Consider the following 17,426-nt stretch of genomic DNA (forward strand, 5'->3'; position numbering starts at 1 on the left):
AATTCAGAGTAAAGAAAGAATTTACTAGAAGACATTAGAAAGACTATATTACATAAAGTGACACTAGCACCTCCTGTTCCTCACCTCTCAGCAGTTTCTGAATCAAGATCTGATTTCCAGAGTCTAAACACAAAGCACCTCCCAACCTAGAGTTAATAACACCCCACACTGCCCTTCCACATGAATCTTTTATGCCTCTGAAAAGTATGGACATACTCAATTCCTCCCTGTGAAGAGTTCAGGAAAACATTTAAAAGCACAGAGTTATAAGAAACAAAGCATCTCAGGAAGAAAAACTTCTGTATTTTCATCATCAAAGAAGAAATAATTCTTTCTAAAAATGGAGTTTCAAAATGTTCAAACTGATGGATATTACAGTCCAAGCAGAGATGCACTGGTTGTACAATTGGACACATTATTCAAAATGCCAGTGAGACAGTTTCATAATAAATATTATTTAGCAACATATGAATACTACCCCACCATACAATTTAAAATGCAACTCTGTCTTCAAGTCACTGCTTACCCACCAAAACTGCCCCAAGTAATTTCTAAACAACCACACATCATCTCTAAAAACACACTCTTACCTTCCTCAGTTTCTACTGGTTGCTGGGATAGAATTTTAAGAAGAACTGGATTTTTCCATACCCCTTCCCTTGTGATATCCACCAATATTTGGAGGTTGTTATTCCCAAATTCCAGTAAAGCATCATGTGAATCCTATGAAATGTAAAAAAAAAAAAAGTCATTAAAAGTCTTAGTTAAAAATTAAGCCAATGTAATTTTACAGTATCTATCCTAATATTTCACTTCATGCTAATACTTGCACACTATTCCTCTCAGTCATTACTGCTTTGACAAGTTTGCACTGGGATTTTAATAGTTCAATGTCCTTTCACTTCTCTAATCCTACTGCAAAACGTTCCAATTTCAGACTACTGAGCTGACTGAAACAGCTTAACTCAAAAAGCCTATTCTGCAGTTGTAACTCTTCTGCAATTTTTATGGTTCTCCAAGTACATACGTATATACATAAAAAAAACCAGGAATTGTATAAAAGACAAAGGATGATTTTGTATCAAAGCATATAATGCTATTGAAAAACTCAGAAAGACTAAATTTTCAAAATTAGTAACACAAGGGTAAGAGTCTAAAATTGTGCATTTAGTGTTTACACTAAGATGAGCCAGCCAACTCACTCTGAGTCATGAGAGCCATCAGTCACTAGCTGAAGAATGCCATGGGATATTTCATCATTAAGATGAAAACTTTCTTCTACTGCAAATGAAGATGCAATTTTCTTAGAAACTAATCTATGTCCAGTGCGTTTACTCTAAGGTCCAGGGATTTCTGATCCCAGCAGATTTGAAGCTGTGAAGCCTGACCCAGAGACTCTCCACGACCAGCAGGCCTCCAGCTGAGGTTCACCCACAAAACCTCTACACACAGCACATTGCTCAGAGTGATCAGGGCCCTACTGCTTTGAATTCTGGAAATCTGAGGAGTAAAGGAGGAAATAAAAAAGCACATTACACATGGGAAGAATCTAGAGTCTAACACAGTAAAGAAAGCAGCTTGAAACAAGTTCCAGGCATTTCATGTCACTATTAGAGAAACAGATATAGGGTGACTTGAACTGAAAGCATTAAATATCATCTTTCAGAATTTCCTAATGCTGACAAATAAAGCAAACTAACTGTCAGCAATTTGTGGCTACACCCTCAGTAAAAATGCTTCTCACAGCAGATCTTAAGTTCAATAAGTGGCAATGCCCCCTCCTTCTGCTGAGCTGTGTGTCAAGCTGTTGGTATTTTTAACACAATCTTTAACCTCAGGCTTGCTTTTGATAGCCTCTGTTGTAGCCTTTAGATATACTGGAGAAAGGTTTCTAATGACTTAAAGAAATCACCAAGAGTAAGAAACCCTGGGGAACTACAGGCCAGTCAGCATAGCCTGGCCCCAAAAAGAACATGGGACAAATTCTCCTGGAAACTACATCCAGTAATCTGACTACCCTGTGATAAACTACAGATGACATTAGTCATACTTGGCAAGGCTTCTGACAATCTCCCACAGTATCCTGAAAACCAAATTGTTAAAATAAGGAAAAGTGGACAGAATACAGGTAAAAAACCAGCTCAACAGCCAGACTTAAAAGGCTTGTGACAAACTGTGCAAACCCAACTGGCAGCTGTCTCCCAGTAGCACTTCTCAGGGTCAACAGGGAGCTGGTATTTTTAATACATTTATTGTCTGAATAATGGCACAAAGCACATTCATGATGTGCCAGCCCACAGGCCATAGAGAACCAGGAGAGCAGCTGACACTGCTGGGCAGGCAGCCATCAGGGCATTCAACAGGCTGCAGATCACTGACAGGGACTCAGCGAAGCTCAGCACAGGCAAAGGGAAGGGCTGCACATGGTACAACCCCAAGCACCAGAACAGGCTGCTCACCAGCTGGCTGGGTTCCAGTCTGGCACCACAGGTCTCTAGGATCTGTGATTTAATTGTAGGTCAGCAGTGAGATCTTACTGCAAACAAGGCTAGCTATGCTGAACAGTCTCAAACCTCAAACAGAGCATAACCAAGAGGTTCCTGAAGTGTTTCTTCCTCTTTGGCACTTTTGAAATTCCACTGCAGTGCAACACCTAGTCCCGTACAATTCATTTGCCATAGTAATGCACATCCAGCACATCCACTACACGCAGAAGAGAGGGTGAAAAGGAAAATCTTAGAGCTGTCTTTATCTTCCCTGTATTACCAGAAGGTAGCTGGAGCTGTCTAGCGAGGGATTCACAGGAAAGGAAATCCTCTATGTGTGTTTGGGAAGTGTTTCCATATGTAAACACTCATTTTGAAAGCACTAATGAAAGTTTGTGCATTTTCCATTGCCTAAAGACAACATGTGGGGGGCAGGACCCTAAGCAACCTGACTGAAGAAAGCCCTCTTACTCTGAGTGAAGAGGTGGATCAGGTAACTGAGCTTTCTTCCAGCACACTCGTGCCTCTGCCACAACAGAAACCTTCAGAGAGTTGCAGATTGAGCACACTGAAATTTCAAACTATGTCTGAAAGCACACTTTGTGCAAGTCAGTGCTTCTGCCCTATATGAGTATTTTTCCAACCGCAAGAAAAAAATCAAACCAACATCAGAGTGAGCAAAAAACCACACATTAGGAGTTCTTTCCAAATGCAGAACTATAGTGCAGACTTCCACCTTCTAAAGACCATAAAATTAGAAGTCTCATAGCTGAATATAACAATCAAGCAGTTTTGATAATTCGAGTAATCTCATTTTCCTTAGCAGTACCAAAGATTTTCTGTAGATATTGCCCCAAAGTTTATTTTAGTTTTTGGTAACTATTGTAACTGTGTTCCAACTGTTAGCTCACAGCAACCTGCTAACTGAAACCATTAAAGACCACACTACTTCTAAAAGTGATTATAAAGGAAGTAAAACTAGTGAGTGAGTTATTGGTAAGACCACCTCAAAAATCAGGTGTTGGTATTGGCAGAGGAGGTGGTGCTAACTGGCAGATGCAAAGACAGCCAAGTAGGATGCCTGCAATGACTGATTTCTGGTCTTGAGCCTGAAATGCTACTCACAAGGTTAAAAGTAATTTTGGAGTGTCACAGCTGGACCCTAAAGACACAAGGGACTTTACATGCTCTTGCCAGAGCTCGAACTACTCTTAGCTATCAGCATTGACGCACAAAGGCTTCAGGCTGTGTTCAAGCATTTGAGAACATCACTAAAGCAATCCTTAGGCTCACACAGCTGTTCTTCCTCTCAAGTCTTTGCTTCCACTTTGTTCAATCTGCATGCTGGAACAGTGAACAAAACTCACCAAAAAGACACTCAGGGAAGAAGTTTTTTGTTGTGCTTTTTAAAACTAAAATATCAATTCCCCACTTTACACTGAGCTAAACGGCATGCCAATAGAACCAGCCAGGTGAATGACACACAAGGCCTAACACAACGCTGCTGCCAAAAGATGCTCAAGTTGGAGGCTCAGGACAGCTTTAAAAACACCACTGGAAAACAACAAACTGATCTAAATTTGCATCCATGAAACACCTAACCACAGCCCAGGTAACTGGTAGCTACTTCCTATGGGAAGTCTGTGTATATTATCTTCAGTCTTGAGGATGATTAGGAAAACAGCTACAGGTGTGCAGGCAGACAAGATACTGGATCTTACCTAAAAAAATCAATATAAGCCCATTTCAACCACCTCTACTTCAGGCCTTTCCTAAATACATGTCACACAGAATTAAGTCCTTTTAACACAACAGGCTGCCAGAACATCCGTGATACATTCTCTTCCCTCACACTAATGTTACAGCATTAATCTCAGTCTCAACTATAGATCAGGTCAAAGACTAACTCCAAAAAACCATCAGCATTTAAGAGCCTATGCATTCAAACTTCACCTTGAAGACTGAACTCGATGAGCTTTAATCAGCTTTATCCAGCACAGGTGTTATGCCCTAGAGAGGGGTGGAACTACCAATCAAAGCACTGAGGAGCCAGAAGCCACGGCTCAGAAACAGCCAGAGCAGCCCACCCATCTGCTATCACTGCTGGAATGACATGGCTGACCAAAAAAATTAACAATTATACAACCTGAACACAGGCTAGGTGCTGAAAATACCACTGTGACTCAGATTATGGCATTCAATGATCCAGACATCCAACATAAACAATGTCTTCCCAAGAGCAACTGTTCCCTAAGCTGAGGGCTTCAGGATGCACTACAGAGGCAGCAGAGCCCAGCCCAGCTATGGGGATGCACCACATTTCAGCAACTCTGCATTGAGGGCTGAAAGGACCTAAGAAGGTGAGAAAGAAGTGGCTTTTGATACAAGCAAGCTGATTTGCTGCATCAGCACTGTTTGAGATTCAGGGTATCAATATCAAAATACCAAACACAAAATTCACCAACATATGTAGCATAAGTAATTAACTACTGTCACTACACTCCCTTTTCACTACAGTGCTTAGCTGAACCATATTGCACCTGCTGAAGAACATAAAGCTAATATTAATGGGAATATATGCAAAAATCTATTATGAATACATCAAAAGTCCTTGAAGAAACTTTATGCAACATTTATGTATACAGATCTCATTAAGTTCTGACAACACCATAAAAAGGTTCTAAAGAGCAGGACATAAAACATTTCATTCTAGATGAAGTCAGGAAAGAATAATACAGTAAGAGTCGATGGACAAAGTTCAAAAGAAAAGACAAGCCTTGAAACAGTTTACTGAAGACATCAGGATTTTTCAGTCCTGGCAGTTTAGAGTGATCAGCATCTACTACAGCTTCACAGAACTTTTTGGCTTATGCTCTCCCTCAACTGACAGTTTTTCTAGATAAAGCATTGATACTCTTTGTAAGGCTTGAAGGGAACCCTTTTCCACAACCCATATTCAATACTCAGAACAACACATCTCTACTCCCACTGAAGATGTTTTTGAATGCATGGTTTTACCTTCTTCACCTGACTAGATTATATCAACCCACACAGTACTTCTCCACTGAGCTCCTCCCCCCAGATTAACAGCTTACTTGTATCAAGAATCCTGTTGTAATTCTGCCCCAATCCTTTCACTCATATTTTACAGCATTTCCCCACTTGTGTCTGCATCTTTTTGCTTGCTGCCACTAAATAAATCCATGCTGAGACTCCTGCCATACAATCTCACATCTTGTTTTCATTTTGCCCAAGCTGCCTCTGATCTTGCTTAGGGCTGGGGAAAACTGGACCCATGGGTGACTGCAGAATATAACTGCTGTTATTTAGGATACCAGAACAAACAGGTTCAGACACTAAATAAAGATTTTGACAGCATTTTGTATATAAGCTGGACATCAGTGACACTGCACTTTCAGATCTAGGACAGTCCCCATACCTTGATGATTTGAAATGCAAGCCCTCACTCACCTTTCAGATTCCTGGGATGAAAATTTATTTGAAGTTTCACTGACTCCCATTACCTGTGCAGATTGTTACAGACAACAATTACTGCAGGCAGATCCAAAAAGTACCTCCCATATTAGGAGTTACAGTCCTCTGAAGCCATTATATCCATTTTGTTAGGAAAGCAATAAGCACATTTACATCCATCAGTCTTGGGCACGTGCTAACATAACATTCTGCAGTGCTTTCCTAATGGATCTGCCTGGAGATCTGCACATCACACAGTCACACAACCTACCAGACAGCTACAACTGATTCCTGTCCCTGCTGCCCTTCACAGGACTCACATACTCCTTCTGTGGTGACAAGTGGGCTCCTACAGTGCTCCAAGGCAGGGTACAAGTGTTGTCATTCTCATACCTCTGCCAGAGAGCTACTCCAAAATCTCATTAGAAACACCTGTTTGTAAAAGTCCAGAAACCCCTTCAGCAAGTTTTCAGAACATTACCATGTTTAATCAGTTCACTATCTGAACCATGGGGAGCATTAGGTGAGTGCTAAACTTGGAAGCCGTAGCTTCAAAAAGTCACTACAAAAGCCAAGTATGTATTACTGCTCCTGGCAGCAGCACAGCTTGAATTTTCCCTTAGTTCTCAAAGTTGACATTGGAGATCTGAGCTTGTGCCACCCTTTGTAGAGCCCCAGAAGATAAGGGCTCACATGTATGTCTCAAACACCAATAGTGAGATGCTGAGGACCCAACCAAGGATTGTTGGTAATAACACACAAGGATTGATGCTAATAACACACTGTGAGAAAGAACAAAATGTGGCTGGAGAAGTTACCTTAACCCTTTATCCAACTCCCCCTGCTGTGTGCCTACATGGAGGTAAAGCACTAACACACCAATTCTCATCCAAGCATGTAGTTTACTAATAAAATTTTGGTTTTGTGCATCCTCTGACTTCTGTAGATTCTTAAGGCCACAGGGGTTTACAAATCTTGGATGCTCTTTCCCTCTTACGAGTGGAACACCCCACCCTTCTACCATTTTAACAGCTCTCTTCCAACATATTCAGCATAAACAGAGCCATTTCAGAGTAAAAATCAGCTCTCTATTGACAGGCATATCAAAGTCAAATTACTCATTTCAAAATCCTAGAAATGCACAGATCTGTTACATCATAGAAATCACTAAACTTGGTAACAAGAATTCTCCTTGCAGATCCCTCCAGGTAAAAGCTAGCAACTTCTAGAGCTGCACTGTAACTCTGCTATAAAGAAAAAAAGCCTGTATATGCCCTCCCATATTCCAAACATCTTGTTTCAGGTCTAGGCCATCTCAGTCACAAACATATTTGCCTTTTAGTAAAAGATAAGATCACAAGGCTTAGGGGAGACCTTATCACCATCTTCCAGTATGTAATAGGTAGCTACAAAAATCAGTGGATACTCCCTTTTTACAGTAACTCACATGGAAAAGACATGGGGTAATGGGTACAAGTTACTCCTGGGGAAATTCTGATTGGACAGCAAAGGAAATTTTTCATAATGAGAAGATTCAGCCACTGCAATAATCTCCCCAGGGAAGTGGTGTATTCTCCAACACTGGACAATTTAAAGATTCAGCTGGACAGGGTGGACAGGGTGATGGACTATCTTGTCTAGACCCTGCCTTTGTCCGAGAAAGGTTGGACCAGATGATCCTTGAGGTCCTTTCAACCTGGTACTCTGTGATTCTGATTCACTCCTCTTTACTCTAAATGACTGTATTAGTAAATTAAAGAAAAGTTACTTTGGAAACATTAAGTTTCAACGCCTTGCATCAGCCCTAACATAAAAGATGAAACTGTGGCTGACCACCCTTATCTGTGGCACCCCCACAAATGAAGGGGTTGGGAGCAAGGCCCAGCCTTTGGCCAACAGCCAAACAGACAGCATAGGTGGGCACTGTCAAAATGAACTGCTGCACCTTCAAACCTGGCTCTGGAGTGCTGCCATGCTCATTGTGCTCTGTTACAGTCACTAAGGGAGTCACAGGACCTGTGCACTCAAAAGGAAGGACAGATCCTTGTCACTGCTAAGGCAATAGCATTTAAACTATTCAAACTGCACTTCTTTCTACTACCAAGTACATGCCACACACAACTGTTTCACGACAGTAAATATTCCATGATATTTCAGGAAAAGGAGGTTTCTGTACATCTGGACTTAGTCAAGCACAGACCATCTCTGTCCCTTCTGCTACTAGCAGGACTACAAAGCTCTGCTAGACTGCTTCTCTCAGTTTGAAGTGACAGGTTTATTCATCTTCAGCCTACTGAAAAGTTTTCACACCTCTTGTCTCCTTGACTGCAGGGAAAACAAAAATAGAAGCTCAGTACTAGCATCTTCAGAGCTAATGCAGCAGTAGCCAAGCCTCAGGGACTGAGAAAATCCCCAGTCAAAGGGGTATAAGGTCATGCAATAAAGACAGCTGCAAGAGCTAAGTCACTTCCAACTATTTCCTGCCAAGATCCTCACTTCAGTAACTTATAACTGAGATTAGCTTCCAACTTCCCCAGTCAGAGCTAAACCAGAAGAGGCAACGGCAGAAACAGAGCAGTCCCTGCTGCTGGAAGGGCCCATCAATACGAATACAACAATACCACTCCTGTCTTTCTGCTCCAAGAGGAACACCAGCTCCTGCAGACAGCTAGCTACTACCTCCAGACTAAAATCCAGAACACATCTCTTCTTCCTACACAATCTGCATTAGCCATCTTGATTTGAGTGTAGCAGTGTTGTAGTATGAGCTTACTTCAGCACCACCCATGAAGAAACACTTCTAAGAACCACCTGGTCCAAAGACCTGCCCTACCATTTCCACCCCTCTCAAATCAGGTACAGACACTAACCTGCCACTCAGGCCTCCACAAAAGCTCTTTTATCATCAAAGCCATGTTTCAGAGCTGTTAAATCACTCCATTTAACTCGGTCTGTCTCTCAGACAAACCATTCAATCAAGACTCACTGAGGCTCTCTTGCTTAAGCTGCCATCAGCCTGTGGTTATAAATATGCTCCTGGGCCTTTAGACTCCCAGCACGGTTGCTGCAGTCAGACTTCTGCTGCTCAGAAATTCTTGCTGCCTAGGTAACAGCAATGCAGGACAAGTGGAACTCAGGGGAAGGGTAGAAGAGAAGGAATACAACTGCAGCTTTTTTTCCTTTTTTTTTAATATGCAAATTGCAAAAAAGAAATTCAGAACACTTACCTGAATGGATTGATGGAATCCTAACCACACCTCATGTGGCAATTCACTTTCAGGAATTGAAAGCAGTAGCTCAAAACAACTCCTGGAAAAGCAAAAGGCAAGTAAACAAGCTACCTGAACACATTCTCTTGTTACATTAAATAACATTTCTGGCACATACTACTCAGTATTCAGCTAAGCAATGACAGTAACACTGAAACATGTTAGACTGTGCAAATCAATTAAAGGCCTGAAACAGCCTGTAAATCAGGCATGATTCATCATATGGAAACAGTGCTCCTTTTACTACGTGCAATCTCTCTAATTTAAGATTGCAGCTACTCTTATCATAAAGATAGTCCACTGAATGTAGCTCAGCAACACTGCATCACAGAATTCTACTGTTTCTTCTCAAAGGAAGCCTAACAACCATTCTAAATAAAGCTCACTGGAGTCCAGCATGGTCTCTGCCTAGAGGGAGAATGAAAACCAGCTTCACCTAACTCAACATTTCAGCACTGACACAGATAAGAAAAAAAACCCCTAAGAAACAGCTTGGCAGAAGACACGTGCATCAGCACCAAAAGGGATCTGGATAAGATATGTCAAGAGAGCATCAGCACCTAGAAACACCTTCTGAGCCTTTGATACCAACTGGGGAGCCTTCCAACACCTACAGCACACGCTGCAACCTGCCATGGCAGGACCGCTGCCTGTCTTGTTCTCAAACAGGAGCTATCCAGCCTTGTACAGAACACAGGACTGCCTAAAACCCTACTGAACAATTAGACCCAGTCAAAATAAAAGTGTTAACCACGACACTCTGCCTAGAGATTCACAAGACTTACATACAGCAGAAGTGTTTTCATAAATTGTGATAATATAAGGAAAGAAAACTAATCTAGGGCACCACCTATAAAAAAAGCACTACAAGCTTTTTTATAAGCTACACCTACACTGTTAAATAGTTTCAATTCTTGCTACTTTTTCTTCAAAACATTCTCTCTCAAATATTAAACAGAAGAATGATTGGGCAACACATTCAATCTTAGACAGAAGAACTGAGCTTGGGCAAGTGGAAGAGATGATTATAAAGCAAACAGGAGTTTCAGATTTTCTTAGTACTCAAAAAGAATGTCCATCTTCCTCCTGACTTCTGATAGATGCATTGAACAGTTACCTACCAAATGCTATGCCTACTCGTTTCTAGCCAGATTCAGCAGCCAGATACATTGAAAAGACCAAATGGATGAATACTGAATAAGTATCTGGCCATGCTTTTCACATTTCATACATTTGAGTTCACTCCCAACCCTGGTTCCTTGAAATAGAGGTTGCTGCAAAAAGCTCTAAGCACTTTTATTAGATTGGCAGAAAATACAAGAGGCTTCACCACTGTCATTCCATCGTTATTCACACCATTAGGCATGAGACTTTGCTGCTGATGAAAAAGCTGGCAACAGGACCACCAGACATTCCCACTGTCACAGGTCTCAATAAAATAACCAGGACTTCGTTTTGCCTTCTAGTCCAACTCGGCAGTACAAGTTAATTCACCAGCCCAAATGTTTAGACCCAGGTAGTTGCTAACAGACCATCAAAATGAACTTTATGAAACACCTGAACTCTATTTAAACATAAAACCCCCTAAAATTTGAAAAACCCAACAAAACAAGAAAACCAACAAAAACTCCCAATCAAAAAAAAAGTCAACAAACCAACCAACTGAGCAAATCCCCAGGTATGTGTTCTGTTCTCATCCAAGCCACACAGACTCCACACCCAGTAACACATTTGCAAACTTCATGGTCAATGTGCTTTTGTACAGTCTTTTGATGCACACCTCACTTTCAGACTTAGTCAATTAATCCTACCTATGTCCACTTTCAACTCCTGGGATTACATTTTCTAGAACATTTCTTTTCAGTATCTATGATATTTGTTATGTAATATAATAGACTTGAACAAAATGACAAAGCAAGCTTTTAAACATCATTTTTCTAAACTTAAGCCTATAAGTTGCTACTTGGACAGTGAAAAAATCTGCAATTACATTTTCAAGGCACTGTGTATACAGAGTGAGGCAGTCTAGGAAGACAAGAGGATTTCATTTATGCCTCCAGAGTTACTGTCTGTAACACAGGACTGATCTGAACCCGAACAGAAAAGTTCTTTTGCTGCAAGTCTTCAAGTTCTTCTCAGGATCCCAACACAGAGAACTCTGGTCTGGAAGTCATTCCCTAAGAAATCTGGAGCTCCAGATTATAAGCTACCACATAAAACAACTTACAGCACAACTGTAAAAGTAATATCCAGGATATTCCAATCACAATTTCCTTGGCAGAAGAATAATTAGAATTCTAAGTCAATTAACTAAGTTTTTTTTGTAAGAATTGATTCAAACACACAGGTGCATAAAAACCTCCCACTGCCAAGGGGGACAACACACTATTTAGCTTAATTCTTTCTTCTGGTCCTTATTATACAATACTTTAAAACACACTGAAACACTCTGTCCCTGAAATCCCACTGCCCTCTTTATTGCAACGCAACCAAATGGAGTTTACACATCATGGCTCGGCCACAAACCTCAATACCAGGATCATGCCATGAAGTCAAGCCTTCCCAGCCCTACTGCAGCAGTCCTGTCACAATGCCTGCCTATACAAAACTCAATTCTAAACTTCAATCACAATTGTAATGGATGCTTGAATGTTTACATTATTAGAAAAAAAATGTTATCCATCTGAAACACTCAACTGCAAAATATCTTTTAAGAAAAGGTGTCTTAGGTATAAATTTATTTTGGAACAAATAATTCTATGCAAAACCCAACATATTATTTGCACATAATTTTTCAGTAATACCTCATTTTGGTTACACCTCATTCACAGAAACTTTAAAATTAAATTTTAAAACCTTTCAGACCTCTGTTCATCATTAGATTGTATTAGAACACTTTTCTATGCTAATCTCCTCAGAGACAGAAAAATGACTCATTATACATTGGAGTATCAGCATGCATTGCTCACTTGTTGCCAGGAATTATCCTGTGCTTATTAGGAGTTGAATTAGCTCTTAATGATGGACAGCAGAGTGGTAAAAGCAAGCTAGTGAATCAAGCTGCAGCACTGGATTAGGCTGAGCAGGGCTTTATGACACAAACAGCTCAGTGTCACCTGTGCCTGCCCCCAGAGTGCTGAGGGAAGCAAGCATACTCTTCCTGGAACAACATCTGCCAGAATAATAATAATAATAATAATAATAATAATAATAATAATAATAATAATAATAATAATAATAATAATAATAATAATTCCACAGGTGAGCTAGAGCTCCAAGCTTGAGGCAGACTGGTCTGATTGGTTCAACACAGTTTTGCTTCTTAAACCTGATGGCATTCAAACCTCCTTTCACTTTTTATGGTTGGAAAAAACCATACTAACACCTTCTCAAAGTTGTAGAAGTGGTAAATTCCCTTTCAGTTCAGCGCCATCACAGCACACAGGAGAAAGTGGAAAGCAGTTAAATCTTAGTTACTGGCAAACACCATGTGACTTATGACCAAAAATTTTAATCTATTAATCTTAGAATCAAATAAACCATTTTCAGATAGAAGTAAAATGTTCATACTGCTGGCAACATGACACCTTCTCCCTCACAGCAGCCTCAGAAATAAAGCACTCACAGAAGCTTGAGTGCATCACCAGCTTCAAGGGTCTCCTGAGATTCACGAGGAGAGCCAGCTAACTGACCGTCAGTGAAAGGCACCTCTGATATGGCTGATTCTTTAGGAATTCTTCTACAGAGGCAACACCTTTGCAATAGTAATACTGGGGGCTGAGGGGAATGCACTGTGCTTTGGGGCTGTGAGAACAACCTGTCCAAGCTCCACTAGAGCAAAGCAGGTACGTCACTCCATGGCCACAAAGGACATTCCTGTTTCCCACCCACACACCCCCAATCGTTTGTCACATCTGCAATCTACAAGAGCACTCCAAGCTTTCCTTTGTTTCCTAAGGTTGGACAGTGGACCAACAATAGCTCCCACTGCATGAGCACCGTGTTTTATGGGAGACACAGTCCCTCCACCATGTCAGCTGCACTGTGGACACAAAAAGGACCCCAGCAGGCAGCAGGGAAATCACAGCACACTGAGATTTGCTCTTACTGCCTCACTGCTGAGAAGGAAGTCAGGAAGAGGAAGTTCTTTTCCTCTTCTCCAGGAGGAATGTTGGAAGGGAAGGAGGATTTCAATAGGATTGAAACAGTAGATTTGCTCATTTCACTTCGAGTCAAGGTTCCAGTCTGAAAACACAGCGTGTATGATTGCTGCGGGTAACCCAACTGTCTCCTCAAAAATCCCAGTTACATGGGAACAGTATGTTTTCATCTCCCTAACTAGGCAACAGTCTTCCTCCCTCATGGAACCTCAATTTTTATCTTTAATTCCCTGCCCTAACTTCTCTCACACTCCCTTGGAAACTTATGAAAAAGAGAAACTGTGGGAGAGTTAATTCGGGTATGCCATTATCCTCCTTATCTTCCACCTCACTCTTTGTATTTCTCATTCTTTAGATTCCTTTCAAATGTAATCATTACAAGAAAGAGGAGATTTCAGCAAGTCAGCTTTTCTACTGTCCTCTAACACGAAGTTTTCTGAATATACAGGCTACAAAAAACTCCTCCCCCCCCAAAAGATGGAAAAAACCATATTAGCAAAAGCAGAATATTCTGATATTTCCCAACAAGAGAAAAGCAATTTTGATAAAGAACTGGGATTTACACCCCAAGATACATAACAGTGGCAAAATATACAGAAAATAGTCCAAGTAGAGGTGCCTTACAAACAAACTTTTAAAATTACTTAAGTAGGAAACAACAAAATACACAAGGTAATTAAAGACAGTATGATGAAGACAATAATACTGTATTCTTCAGGGGACAGTCTGAAAAAGCAATGAAGATACTTTGCCAAAAATGTGTGTCATGTACCAGGTAAATGTAGTTAAAGTCCTAGGTTTCCACTGTAAGAACCTAAGACACACTTCTCCTGATTTCACATGTTTTCAAAAAACCCAAAACCACTCCTAGTTCACATATTTCTCACAATTAAAAAGAAGATAATTCAAGGTATCATTTGGAGATAATCTGGTTCTGAGCTGTTCATTTATATTGCAAGTCAGTCCATTACAAAATAAAGCATTTGCCCAAAGAGTTCGCTGCTAAATTCCATCTTGAAGAGAATAACCAAGTTCAGACCACAAAACAAGTCAGAGACTGATAACAAAAAACCCAAAAACTGTCACAGAATTGCTTTTATTCTATGATGATCTTCATATTCAAGGTTCTAGATCTCACCCTCCCTCCTCAGATAAAACCTCATCAGGCAAGGAACGACCAGCAGATCACCTTACTGTTCTCAGGTTATACTGATTATACCCCAGGGCACAGAAAAGCCCTCAGTCTGAGCTCTTCAATGACAAAAAGCTGCTTTGCACTTAGGACAGACTTTGAGGAACGACAAGTTATCCCAATTCAGCTGATGGACTGTAAATGTTCTCTATCCTGTTCCAGGAATTGCTGTGCTTTAAGTCATGTCTAGTCTGCTTTGCAATCTTACAGCACAGCTCAGGCTGCCATGAACACAAATCAGCTTGTCCTTTCAACAAGGGACACATTCAAAATGCCCCTGCACTAGAGGGGACAGGACACACAGAGCTGCAACTGCAGAGCAAGGGACACAGGTTTTCTAATCCATGTGTGAAAGTCTAACACTGAAGCTTCTTTTTAATGAGTACTACACTAAGCTTCTTCTACAGAAAATAACACTTGCAGAATGTTTTAAGAAAGAACAGAACGCTCCTAATACCTAAATGATTATCCAAATACAGAAGAATAAAGAACTTGTCCACGTTAATTAATTAAATGCTCAAATACATTTTTGTGGTATAATTAAAAATGTACTAAATGTACTAGATAAATTGCAAACATAGCTGTCAAATTAAGCAATAAACAATTTCAACAGCTTGCCCTTTAATTTATAAAGTGCAGTTCCTTTTAAAACAAAAAAAAAATTAATATACCAACTTAAAACTTACAGCACTAGCCTGCCAAGTACCAAAAGAACATCTTCACATTCTGTAGTCAAGTAAGGTCTTGCATTAGCAAAGCTTTGGATGGAGATTCGATACACTTCCAAAAAAGGTAAAATATGTTCCGATGCACCCCGACTGCCAGCATACTGGAGCAGTGTCTGAAACAAAATGAGGTATCATTAGAAGCTCTCATAACACACTTTGGCTTAAAAACAAGCATCAATACACAATATCAGACACGTACAGTGGAATCATTCTGGAAGTGAGAAATTTTTACTCTGAAGAAGAATTTCAAGTGACAGCTTTTCATCTCAACAGAAAGTCTCCATTTCATTTAAATATATTTTTATTTAGCTTATTATCTTGATAAAGTTATCGGAATTTCTACTGGGGAGAAAGCTAGATGCAATTGGCAGAAATGTGAGCTATTAAGTAGAAAATTCAGGGAGAAGTCCTACACTTAGCTCCTTTTGTACAACTACCATGGAGACAGAACCACTGGAATCTTTATGACTAGTGAGAATGCACCAAAAATAGGCAGAAACTCAAGATTAAGAACATTACTACAGGTGGAGTGCTTTAAACATCCATACATTACCCACACAGCAAACATGAAACCACCAGAAAGGGATCCAAAACCCAGATCAGATCATTATGTAGGCATTTGCCAAACACAAAATTACCCCAGATTTTACTCCTTGGCCACAGCAATCCCACATTACCTGAGCACGGTACTAAAGCAGCAATAGAAAATCTAGCCAGCTTTAACAGAAATCACATCAACACAGGGACAACAGCAGCACATCCCAAAGTTTATAAAAGGTACCTACACTACCATGCTGTGCTATGAGGCACAATTTGAGAGCAAGGGGGGCACTGAGCTGAGGACACCTCGTTTCACAAGGAACAGCCCTTCCCTGAACACCCTCCTACACCTCCAGAGCAGTGATGCTGAGTACTTACCAGCTCCCTCTGCCTGGTGGTACTCTGCCTAGACTAAACAAGGTAACAACCTTGGTTAAAGCCAGCTGCAAAGAAAACAAAACCAGTGAAGGAGGCTGTGCTTTTTGGAATCCTTAGGGCCAAGACTCGGCCTGCCCAGGGAGGTGGTGGAGTCAGCATCCCTGGATGTGTTTAAAAAAGACTGGACTGGATATGACACCATGGTTTAGTTGAGGTGTTAGGGGATGAGTTGGACTCAATGTTAAGGTCTCTTCCAACCCAGTGATTCTGAGAATTCTGTAAGACTGCATGGGGGAAAAAAAGCAGTTCAGAATGCTTTGCCCTACCATTCAAAACAACTTAGATTGTCCTTACAAGGATGGTGAGGCCATATCAGCTTTCAAATCACTTTAAGTTGTGACTCTGACACAACAAACTTATTTTAACACCTTTAAAAAAACCCCACATGATCTTATCAGAAGGTGAATGGAAACAGCACACTGTGGAACAAACCCTACCACAAGCTTGCAAAAACCACAAGCAGTCATAATAATGACCAAAACCTACCCTCCATCAGAGCAGGAAACAATGGTCAGTACCCAATGTTACATCAGTGATACAGCTGCACTATATTAGTCCTAACCTAAAAACAATCCAACTAGCAGAATCACTGCTACACTTCAGAAATCTATAAAAAATAAATCTAAGAATCAGTAATATGCTGTTTTGTGGATTGTTCTCCAACAATTCATGAACAGAACTTCTGGGTGAAAGGAAGTTACAAACTTTCCCAAAACCCCACATAATATTAACAGTTATAAAAGCTTAAGCTGGGGGTGGGGAATTGGAAGTTTGCAGAAATCATCCTTGAGCACAGCACAAATATCATTAGCTGCAGCAGGTAATGGTAATACCAGTCATCAAGTTTATTTAACAGATTAATGGATTTGATAATGTAACTCAAATCATACATTGCTTTGTAGCATTAAATCACATTCAAAGACTGTCAAGCTGCAATTCCCAGAGAGAGTCAAGTGATGACTATCATAAATCAGCTGTTTAGTAAAGCCAGCAGTAACACTACCATTACAGTGACTAGAGAAACAGATCAAACATACCAATCCCTGCACTTTCCTAACAATATATCCATTAACACCAATCTATTTAAAAAGCCAAATTTAGTACTCAATTATTTTGACAGACACTTTGATCATGAACTA

General features: G+C 40.4%; 1 protein-coding gene across 5 annotated transcripts in view; it reads right to left on the reverse strand.

The window, feature by feature from the left end:
• RLF (RLF zinc finger) overlaps positions 1-17,426 on the reverse strand; it is a 40,177-nt gene that overhangs the window by 19,269 nt on the left and 3,482 nt on the right. For 2 of the 5 annotated variants that reach the window (XM_038160615.1, XM_038160616.1), the window contains exons 2-4: positions 15,268-15,422; positions 9,188-9,269; positions 591-723 (exon numbers count right to left, since the gene is read on the reverse strand). In XM_038160615.1, coding sequence (XP_038016543.1) covers positions 591-723; positions 9,188-9,269; positions 15,268-15,422 — 370 coding nt within the window. Of the gene's footprint in view, positions 1-590; positions 724-1,202; positions 1,282-9,187; positions 9,270-15,267; positions 15,423-17,426 lie in introns of those variants that run through there. The other 3 variants (XM_038160617.1, XM_038160619.1, XM_038160622.1) reach the window with 3 other exon arrangements.

The sequence above is a fragment of the Motacilla alba genome, chromosome 23, assembly GCF_015832195.1.
Source record: "Motacilla alba alba isolate MOTALB_02 chromosome 23, Motacilla_alba_V1.0_pri, whole genome shotgun sequence".
NCBI lineage: Eukaryota > Metazoa > Chordata > Aves > Passeriformes > Motacillidae > Motacilla > Motacilla alba.